The sequence below is a fragment of the Hyalella azteca genome, unplaced genomic scaffold, assembly GCF_000764305.2.
Source record: "Hyalella azteca isolate HAZT.00-mixed unplaced genomic scaffold, Hazt_2.0.2 contig7398, whole genome shotgun sequence".
Taxonomy (NCBI): Eukaryota; Metazoa; Arthropoda; class Malacostraca; order Amphipoda; family Hyalellidae; genus Hyalella; species Hyalella azteca.
Window position 1 is genome coordinate 792,391 of NW_025937524.1, and position 11,587 is coordinate 803,977.

General features: G+C 37.6%; 1 protein-coding gene across 1 annotated transcript; it reads right to left on the reverse strand.

Annotated features, from left to right (window-relative positions):
- Window positions 1-445: 445 nt before the first annotated feature.
- Window positions 446-6,315, reverse strand: LOC108673151 (U3 small nucleolar RNA-associated protein 25 homolog). The gene is made up of 8 exons (XM_018160937.2): window positions 6,106-6,315; window positions 5,114-5,701; window positions 4,074-4,705; window positions 3,186-3,399; window positions 2,799-2,933; window positions 1,430-1,918; window positions 882-1,061; window positions 446-652 (listed from the first exon to the last, which is right to left on the reverse strand). The coding sequence occupies exons 1-8, from the start codon at window positions 6,274-6,276 to the stop codon at window positions 476-478; spliced, it is 2,586 nt and encodes an 861-aa protein (XP_018016426.1). The 5' UTR covers window positions 6,277-6,315; the 3' UTR covers window positions 446-475.
- Between the last annotated feature and the right edge of the window lie 5,272 nt (window positions 6,316-11,587).

Here is an 11,587-nt window from a genome sequence, read left to right on the forward strand (position 1 = left end):
TGTTAGCCTAATTCTCGAGTTAAATCGAATTATACAACATTATTATCTGAACAATGGAATTTCCTCGTCAATATGACAATTCAGTTGTCAAAATTCTGCCACAACTTGACACTTACTTACAAGGACATCTGTCACCTTAACAATGCCACTGCATCGAACTCGCTACTTTTAAATAAAACCGTACTGATCAGATACACATTTAATTCTATTCGAGGTTTGTCAGAAATTAACAGCTGTACATATAATACCTATCATAGCCTATGCATCTTTTATGAAGGATCGCGGCAGTCAAAGTTCCATAGACATTAACTATTCTTGCAACGTAGCAGATGTGCAGCCAACAAGCTTTGCCTGACACAATTGCTTCTAACGACTGAATTAAAACTTACCTTGAAAGTATACAAATACATCACAGCGAAGTCTCATAAGGAAATGAGAAAGGGTAGACAATAAATGATTTTATTGAACATTAATATCAACTCCCTGAAATAGCGCACATGTGTACGTTTTTGTTCGAAGATAGAAGTTCTTTTGCGTTGGTGTTGCCCATGACAGCCGCGAGGCGGGTGACATCAGAGCGCTGGTACAACACCGTGATGGAAGAACGGTGCTGTAGCTGGGACCGAGGAGCCGATTGATTCTGCAGCGACCCCTAGTAAAAACATGGGTAAGATAACCGTATTATCTACTCCATAAGCAGTAAGTAAAAAAATTAACCTTTATGGCTGAAGATTTTCCTAATATTTTCAAAATTTAATCAATACATTAAAAATTGAATAACCAAAAACAAAATATGTTAGCACATGTGTTTTAGTTTTATAATTATAATCAGAGGTCTAGCCAAAGCCATCTTGATGACATAGTTCGTCATCTGCACTCACAATCATCAAGTTGCACATTTCACTGAAGAAGGAACTGAAGGAAGGCAACGCATAGAATATGAGGTGTCTGATACCCTTGATGACAGGACGCTTGTAGTAGTGGAAACGCTCCGTGTACAGCAACAGTGGACTCGATCCTTTGAAGAAATCACTGCGCGCTACAGCAACGTGACTCATTTTCTGCCATAACAATGAAGTTTCGATTAACAACAGGACTTAAAGTTCTTCAGCTTTAAAGGCAGACATACGCAATCAAAGCACAAATCAAGCGCACTTTCTTTTATAAATTTTGTAAATTTCAAAGCCAAAGTTGGGTACGTTAATGGCAATGATATTCGTTTTACATGTTGTGGTGCGAAATAGATTAAGAAGGTAAAAGAATGAATAATAATAATTTCCTGAGTAAACACTTATGAGGTTTGCCAATGAAAAACGCAATACATAACAGAAAAATTAAATTTAAAATACCAACGTATTAAGCTGTAGTTCTTAGCGCTTATTTGTGATGGGATAAATATGAATTAGTACGTTCGTCTGCAGATACTTACGGATGTAAGGTACTCGTTAATAGATGAGAATTCGATAGCCCGCTCCTGAGCCAGGAACTGTGATAGAAGATAGTAGTCACTGGTGTCCGGGATGTAGAGCAGCGTGAACGCCTTACGAGAGGCAACGTGTTTAGGGAAGAACTCTTGCGTGAAGTAAGCAAGTCTTTGCTCGCCATCATTTAATCCAGGGCACCTCAGTAGCACCAGCTCAGCACTCACTAGCAAGTCACCGAGCACGCCAGCAGAGACAGGCAGCACTTCGAAGCGACCAGCGAAGTTACAAGAGCGGCTGAATAAGGCACGCTGCAGGTCATCAATAGCGGCGCTGAACATGAGTGTTTGGCGATAGAATTTGGCATGTCCGTCGACGCTCCAGGACCGCACTCGGCGCCCGTCGCTGACTATGTCGCGCACGTTTTTGATGGAGAGGTTCACGCTCTCCAGCACGGAGAGCACGTGGTCCCAGTTCTGCATGAGGAAGCATGACGCCTGCACTGGTAAAGGGCGTCCTTATGTCAGTACAACAATTTAATGAAATACGGGTTGAGGAAAGAGGAAGTAGATTGAAAATTGATGAATAGTATAAAAAGATAATTGAAAGGGGAAGACATGTAAAAATATTCAACTCGGTACTCACTGCAGTGAGTGACAGCGCAAATTTTCTCGTCGAAGAAAACGTGTGAAGTCACGGACGGACGGACAGACAGGCGGACATGGCGAGCACAATAGCGCATTTTTCCATAAATGAGAAAGTGCGCTAAAAATTAAGAAAAATCAAACAATAAGAAGAAAGAAACAAGACGATGACAAAAAAGACGACTGAAGGGTATGATGAATTAGAGTGAGAAGCATGAGGACGTAGTAGAGTAGGGGAAGGAGAAAAATAAATGTTACGAAAAAAATGGTTGAGAAGAAGAATCAGGAGGTAATTGATGAAAGAGTGGAGTGAGGGAGGAAGAGAGTGAGTATAAGAAGAAGCATAAGAATGAAAGCAATTAAATCAATGAAGAACAAGAATTAAGACGAAGAGCAACAAAAAATAATAATAATAAAAAAAAGAGAGCGATAACAGAGCAGAAGAATGAAGAAAGAGAAGAAGAATGTAGACAAAAAATAAATGAGATAAATGACGGAACAGAAGAATGGAGAAGAGATCTATGAGAAGAGACGTAATCATTATGATAGATTACACAAATTTGAAAAGTAAAAACTTAGACTAGATGATTTTCATACCACTATTTCTGGGCTGTAAATTTGCCATAGAAGATGCCCAGATTCGGGATACCACCGTAGAGGGATACTACCGTAGAGGGATACCACCGTAGAGGGATACCACTGTAGAGGGATACAACCAATTGCAGTGACTGGCCTGGTCAAGCACGAGCATCTCAATGGACGACAAGAAGCCTGCATTGTTGTCTTCCTCGCCCTCCACGCCCGCGACGAGACGGAGACCCAGCGGCGAGGCCAAGATTATGTCCGACCGTGAGAAGTTCGAGTACAACTGACCAAAGAAAAATATTTATTTAAGCTGTACACAAAAGAAAAAACTTCAATGGGTCATACAGAAATGAACCATCCAGCAGGTGAATGGTGTAGGTTCATTACACAAGCGTTTGAACTGGTGCTAAAAAATATAAAAGCTGGTAAATCATAATATATTCATGGAACGTGATATGCAAAACACCAGTTGATGACTGAAAAACAAGGAATATATACGAGTTTTTCTGCCCATTATACCCTACATCTCACTCACCCCTAGGCTTTTATTGCTGACAGTGATGCCAATTTTAAAGTTTTCAGATGTGTCACCAGTGAAGGTTGCAATGAAGTCTTCTGATCTTCCTTTCAGAGCTCTGGGTAAGTTGGTGTTTGTGTCCCCAGGGCCAAAATCGTCTTCAAAGCGCGTCAGATGCTTCACTTGTTGCTTGTTTGATAGTCCGAGTAGCTTCTGCATTGCCTTCACGACCCTGGAAAATAATACAACATTGAATACATTCTTGTTTGGTTTTGATGCTATGGATTAAAATGGAGCCTCATAAAGTCAGGAGTGCAATCACGAGCATTGGTTCAGTCAGTGTCAGTTGGTTGCGAGATGTCAATGAGTTATCTTGAGCACAGACAGCCAAGTCATGCCTTTCCAAATATGAACTGTGAAGTTGTAATAATGACCAACATTCACCTAGGAAGAGGTGATGTTCACTTGTGCTATTATGATAAAATATTTTCTTTTTCGGACCTCTAATATAATATACAAAAATCTGCCATCCTGCAGAGCAACATTGATTATGAACATTTAGAAGTTCTGCATGCATCTTACTTCCAAAATCTCGCAATTCAAATATGTAAACATTTTTTATTGTATTGAAATAAGTAATTCATGGAAAAATACCTAAAAGATATAAGAATGTTGACTAAAATCAAGGTACATATACTGCCATTATACTGGCACATTAAATTTATATTGGTTATAGCAACATGGACAAACTATTTAAATAGTTGAGAAAGCTTTAATTATGAACAATTTGAAAAGGAATGAGTACTGAAGATCACAGCAAATAAAACATATTTCAGTAAAAATATTGAACATTATTGTATGAACTAAGCACTCTTTTCTAGTATAGATGCTTCTAGATTTTCTTACCTGAAAGCAGAATGTTTGGAGGGCAGCAAGATGAGCACCTTGGCACGGGAAAGACCTTGATCTCTAAACTGATCAAGGTCTACATCAATCTTTGCAGCCCTTAACTTACTCAACTTGGAATTATTCTTCAGTATCCTGGTTCTTGTTTTCAAAACGTGGTTAAGAGCATGTATACTATAAACTTTTGTCACATCATCCCACTTTTCATGAGTTGATGATGGATAGTAAAGATCAGAATAATTAGCTATGGCATGTAAAAGGTGCTGCTGAAGAGGTGTTAGATCTCCTATATTCTTCAACACAGAGTCTTTGATGAACATAGAGTTTACATCGGGAAATTCAGGAACCTTGAATGGCCCTCCATACACTGGAGGAGGTGCATCAGAGTCAGCAGTTAGAAGAAGTTTAGGCTTGTTGCTCAGCGCTGGCAGTTTTGTAGGGTACGAGTGTTTCACAGCACCACTGAGCTCTGGCCACTGGTGATTGTCATGCTGCCAGGTGTTGCAGTCAAGCAAGCGCTCGGCTGCTTCATGAGACAAGACACGCTCAAAGTGAGTACAGAAAGGGTCATCAATGCTGGGTAAGCTATTCTTTTCTAGCTCATCCAGATCTTCATCATCACACTGCATCACCTGCCCAACACACAAGAGGCTTGAAAACTAGCCAATGTTAATAATAAACACAATAGATAAATGTTTCAGAATATAACAATAACACTATACCAGACTATACCAATACCACCATAGATAAATATTTCAGACTGTAGGCAATTTGAGGGCTTGTTCTGTTAGAAGTTGGTGGTCTTAGCCTATACCAATAACACCATGGATAAATGTTTCCAACTATATCAATAACACCATAGATAAATGTTTCAGGCCTCAAGGTTATGAATGCACCAAGACTTGTAATATGTAATAAGCTTCACAACTATTTGTGCTGAATACAGAACTACCCAAATTTATTAAATAACTTGATACATCACCAATCAAATTTTAAATATACAAATTTTAAATGCATATATAAGAAGCATATAAACAAACCTGTTTGCCGCCCTTCTGATTCTTCGTAGGAACAACCAAGCCCCCCAGATTTGGTTTCCTAGATGTGGAATTTTCATCATCAGAAGCACACATTAAGCTGTCAGCATCACTTTCTGCGTCTTCAGCAATTCCGCCCTCCAAATCTTCCTGTTCATCACTTAAATCATCACTTGAATCACTATCTCTGCTATTACATTCATCACTTTCTTCAGATTCATTATCATCATCATTGGACTCGTCATCTGACTGCTCATGACTTCCTTCACTCAATTGCTCATCCATGAGAGCTTTTTTTGCATTAGAAGAATTCAAATCTTTAATTTGTCTCGTCACCTGAACTTCTTCTGACTCATCTTCAGTGTCTTGTTGATCATCAGAATGATCTTCACCCTCATCATCACCCTCACCATCACCATCATCACCCTCATCATCATCATCTTCAGGGTCACTGTGAGTAGCCGTGCTAGCACCAAAGCTGTGCAGAAGTAGAGCATGGCTGTCAGTTGGCAGCTGCTCGGCATCCGACAAGTCACTGGAGCTGCTCTCTTGAGCGTCTTCCTCCTTGACAGGATGCGTTGCATTATGGGCCTGAATAGAATGTTCAAAATCAATATATCACATTTGGAGGAATAAATTAACAAAAATGATAAATTCAAATATAAAATTAAAGCTGTGTATTTATTGTATTCAAAATCAAAATATTACATTTGGAGGAATAAATAAACAAATATGATAAATTCAATATAAAATTAAAATTGTGTATATATTGTCAAATCAAATATGAAACCCTCAAAAAAATTCACATTCAAATAAAAAATTAAAGCTGTGTATTTATTGTCATATTAAACATCAAACCCTCAAAAATGATAAATTTACACAAAACACTTCAATGCACTTTAAACTATCACAATAAAAAATGATGACTTGATAGTTTTGAAATTGACAAATAAAGATAAATGTTTTGCTAAGAAAAAACAAATTCCAGCTCCCACCTTAAATTTTTTGTTGTCCTCTTCACATTCAATATTGTCTTCAAGTTTTCTTTTTCTAAGAAGAGCTCTCCTATAACTGGCTGTGTTATTCCTACTCTTGAAAGGTCTCCTGCCTCCACGACCTCTGCTGCCTTGTTTGGCTTTTGACCTGGAGTTTATGCCATGAGCCATTTTGCAAAATGAAAAATTTTGATGATGTTGACTGTTGCTGCAAAAAAGCAAGAAAATTAAAACCTAAAAAAGCTGCATTATTGATAAAGTAATCAATTAATACTTACTTTTATTGCATGAATGTACCCTATTAAAATGCACTTTAGGCAATGGTTTATACCTACTGTAACATGCTTGACATTGTAAAGCATGTTACAATATAAACCATTGTTGACAAATTGCGCAAACAATTGACAATTCAAGTTGACAAATATTTCAGTCCAGGGTGTCAGAAGCATAAGCAGTGACCTCAAGGGTTAAGGAAAAATAAACGTAACTTGTCAAAAACAATTTTTTCTTCACTGAAAATGAGCCTTCTTTTATCCATATTCTTTAAATTGTACTTTGTCTTTAATTTGGTAGTAGAATGCTTTAAATAAAAAATGCTACAAAAATACCTTAAAAAATACTTGAATGAATTTGAATTTCTTTGACTTACAAATGTTTAGGAAACCAATGATTTTAATGCACCCAAATAAATTTGTAATAAATTTATACATAAAGCATTCATAAAACATTTCTTTTACCCAAATAGTTGCTTAGGATCTTTGGCACAAAACATCAGCTACCGTATCTAGTGACAAACCACAATTTTTTTAGAATCGGTGCATTCTTTATTTCCCCATCTACTCAAGATTTAAACTAATTTCTTAGGTATGATAGTGCTGGTTGCTGGTATCCATGATTACTGGTCTACTTATAGAACTAAAAAAAATGAACTAGAGGGAGAGTAAAAAAAAAAGTTTCTGATTTGACACCATGTGACAGACACATCAATAACATATGTTACAAAATTGAGAAAATTGTTCTTCAAAATTTCCAGATGTTGCTTTTGAGGGAAAATGATCGTCTTATACCATCAGCTGTACTAGCGCAACTGAGTGCTTTTTAGCCTTATTTTTAGAGCTTAGAATGGTAATGACATGAAAAAGCTATGCAAGTCAGTGACAAAGTTTTACTGACATACAGTATAATTCTGAACTTAATGTAGGTGTGTTTCAAAACTCTTATTGATACGCTAAATAAATTTTCATCAACTAATTTTAGAGCACAGGGAAGACAGGCCAAAATCAATTCCATACACTTAGTACACAAGGGACACAGCCCCCAAATCTGTATTGCACTGCTTCTCCATGTTACAGTAGCAAATGATGTTAGCCTGTTAGTTGCAACAGCACACTAGAAGAAAAGAGAGATGAACAAAACACTGAATGTGGCACATATTTGACACTTATGCAAGATAGGTTTGAGGTAGGATCACTTTTCAATTGAAAATGAACTGCACCATGTGTTGCTGTTTTGTGACTTTCATCCAATCCAGACTCACAGAAGTAATTGTAGGCATCAATCAGCATGGGTTGTTAACTATGAGTATTTTTTTTGGTGGTTTGTTCTATGAGGGTTTAGTTGGTGCCTAACAGCCATTAAACAATGAAATAAAATAAAAATGTGGAGTAGCAGCTAGTGAGCTGAGCCATTATTGGTTTCAAGTTCAGATGATGACATGGGTCAATTTCATTCTGCATAGATACCAGAATGACAGTCTATGGCATGTGAAAGGTTTACATTGGCTACAAGGCTAAATTGAATTTTTGAATTTACAAGGCAAGTTGAATTTTTAAACTTCTTCTTCTTCTTGTTACTTCTTATAGGAGCACTGGAAACTGGTCCATTTAGCCCCTTGCCTAAGCCGGGTTTGGTTATTGCCTAACAGCCATTAAACAATCTGAAAGTCTGAAAACCTGCAACACACAAAAATGGAGAGAAAGAAAAGAAAAAAAATATAACTTGGTACTCACTGCAGTGAGTGAGAGAGCGCATTTTCTCATTGACAAAAACATGAATTCACGGACGGACAGACAGACGGACATGGCGAGCACAATAGGGCATTTTCTTCATAAATGAGAAAATGTGCTAAGAATGGCAGATGACAGTGGACAAAAGAGCATAGCACATTTTAGGCATAATCAGATATTAAGATTTGAAAGCAAGATGAAATAAAATAAGAGAGGAAGGGATACAAGTAAATGCAGGCAGGGCACATGTATCCACCCTCCTAAAACTTCTTTTTGTCCAATTTCTGAGAACTTGGTTCTTCACCATTTGCTTCACATTTGGACGGGCAGCGGAGGTTGGTCTGGACAAACCTGAGGGCAAAGGCCTTGGTAAGTTTGCAAGTCTGAGAAGATGTTTTGTTAGTTCATCCAACTACTAGGCCCTGGAATTAGTGATACATGCATGTTAGTAACCCTTACCTAACCGGACGTAAGAGTTACTAACATGCACTGCTACTACTAACAGTAACCTAACCTGGCTCTCTGACCCAGACAGAGAGCTAATGCTAATTGCTAATTTATTGCTAATTTATCAATTTAGATCTTGAACCTTGCCTCAAAGTGAAGTGTGAAGCAATGGCTATTAAATTTTAAAGTGAAGCAAGTGACTACATGTTTTCTTGGTTATTCAAGTTGATAGGACTGGTAGGTAAGGATGCTGCTCATCTCCATTACTCCTTACTAACGGGCTAGTAAATGGCTGGAGAGCATAACTTAAATCTATTGTATTTCAGTTGTTAAAATAAATTTTCCCCCATTTTTCAACATCGAATAGTCTATATTTTTGCTCTGCTCTACAAATGTTTTATTTAAATTTACAAGCTATTGTTAAACAGTGGTATAATTACGTAGATTTTGATGTGAATTGGCTTGTCACAATCGAAATCTGATGGTGAGCAGGGGCAGGGGTCCATCTCAGCTATTCCAAGCTGTGCAAGCTGGCAGCTGAGCCTGCGACACTGCTTCTCAGTGCGATGCTGAGTGAGCTCCACGGTGGTCGTGGGTGCACTACAAAATTCCATAAGTAGATGGTAATCCAGGGTGCAGCAAGTGGGTGAAAATCGCAAGATCTTTGGCAACGCATCAGCAGCAAAATTTATGCCTTCAAAAGATCTTGCTGAAACATTTAAATTGAAATTATTGCATTTCGGATATTGGCCAGTCTTTGGCCAACTATTTAGAAAACAATTGAAAATCTGAAAAACCGCAAGCACACACAGTAAGGTTTCCAGTATATTGGATGGATCAGGATGCAGTGAAGCTTGTCTGGAAATCAGTTGCAATGTGTGTAAGTGTTGCAGTGCATAAAGAGTAAGGGATATACCATCATAGTTGCTTGCAGCATTTTCTTATTGAAAACTACAAGGCAACGCATCTTAAAATGGCTGGCAACATTTTGGGTTAAAAAAACCATATCTTGGCAATGCAGCTTGCAAACTCTGCACCCTGGAATCCATTCCAGGGTGCAGAACGCATCCAATTACCATCCAGGCCCTGGATTAAAGGGAGCATGTAGGTCAAAATCTATTTTCTATATTTAGGGAAGGATCATCTCCAAACTTGGTACACATATGTAAAATCGACTATTTTGTTCATGTGAATTTTTCAATAAAAATGAAAGAGAACGTGAAATTCATAGAAAACGTCCAAAAAGGGGATACTCTAAAAAATTTATTAACTGTTGCAAATCACATGCTACAACATCAAGACACATATCATTCGATGCGTAAAGACCATATCTAGCAATTCTCGGTCACTTTTTCAATTTTTTTCTTGGTTCTCATGTTATGATGATTTTTCTGAAAAATTTTGAATTTTTGAATTTTTTTTTTAATTTTCCTAACTTTTTTAAATATTTTCAAAACATAAACAAAATAAAAAAAATGGCTCGAAAATTGCTAGATATTTTAATTGCGAATCTAATGGTATATGTCTCATTGCTGTAGCTTCAAAACTCTAGCAGTTATGAACTTTGCCGTGACAAAAAGTGTGAATGTTCAGTACAGCCCGACAAAGTGCCGCACGCATCCAAATAGCCACTCAATGTAGCAAGGAAAGGATACAAAATTCAATATTACTGGAGCTTGTACCAGTCATGGATGGTGGGAGCGACTATATGTAAACCTCCCCGTACAACGACAGGAGGGTGACTAAGCTTCACTCCGAGTAGAGACTCTATTTATAGGCTGGGTAGTGAATTTCCTCCACTCTTATTACTTAAAGACCCCACCCACCTCCCTCCCTTGCAGAATATCTAGTGAATACATAAATCAACGTAGAGAGATGGTAATGGTCCCGTTGGATAGCTCAGAATGTCAGCTTTAAGATGAGACTAAAAACCAGAGAAGTCAAAACTGTCAATTTGGGACCCACATGCTCCACTTAAGAATGCATCTTGAATCTAGAATGCATCTATTAATTAAGAATGCATCTAGAATGGCACCATACCTGTACCTACCTTTCCTTGTCCAATAAATCTAAAATTTTGCACACTTGCATAAAGTCCATGACAATGCATAAATTAATTGACAAAATATGTTATTAAAAAATAACTAAAAAAATTACATATAAAAAATTGAAAAAATATATGTAGGTACCGGTACTATATTTTTTCAAATAGGCATATTTAAGAAATAAAGTAAGAAATTCAATGAATCGTAAACACGGTATATTCCGACATCGTGGGTAATTCCGACACTTCTCAACTTTTTTCCCCCTTTACGGTACCTATATTAAGCTTTGTCTTAGTTCCACACATTCATTGATGATTGAAATAGTGACGTCATACACTCATACTATTGCCCACCATACTATTGCCAAAACTCTAGATCTGGGCCATCTGGCAGGAAAATGTCAAGATCCAATAAGAGACCGTGCACATCACCCAGTGAGAACATCGAAAAACGTGTCAAAGTTGATAGTTGACCTTGCTCTACCAAATAGTGATAAACTGTTTGTGCAGAAAGAATATTATGGTTTGAGACTTCTAAATAAATCTGTGAATACCATCAACCGGGGCTCCTCAGGACTGGTGGGGCTACTCGGGACAGTCCTCCGACATGGCGTAAAACTGTTATAGTAGCAAAACTAATTGGAATATTGCAAAACTAAATATAGTGGCGTAAATGTCAACATTTTTCTTATGTATAAAGGAAGTCCAAAAATACTACATTTACTAGCTTTGAAAAATTCCTGAAAAAATGGTGCAAAATGCTATTTTGAAAAGTTACTTCTGCTAAGGTCTGTGGCAAAAAAATATTCGCCATATTAAAAAATTTTACTTACATAAAAGATGCACCCAGGTATCGGCTTGAAAACGTAATCCTATCTCATTAAAAAAAAAATGGCAGCCATTTCTGCATGGCGGGGCTACTCAGGACACCCCCCCGGGGCTATTTGCGACACCCCCAAAAATGCATTTACAGTAGAACCTCAGT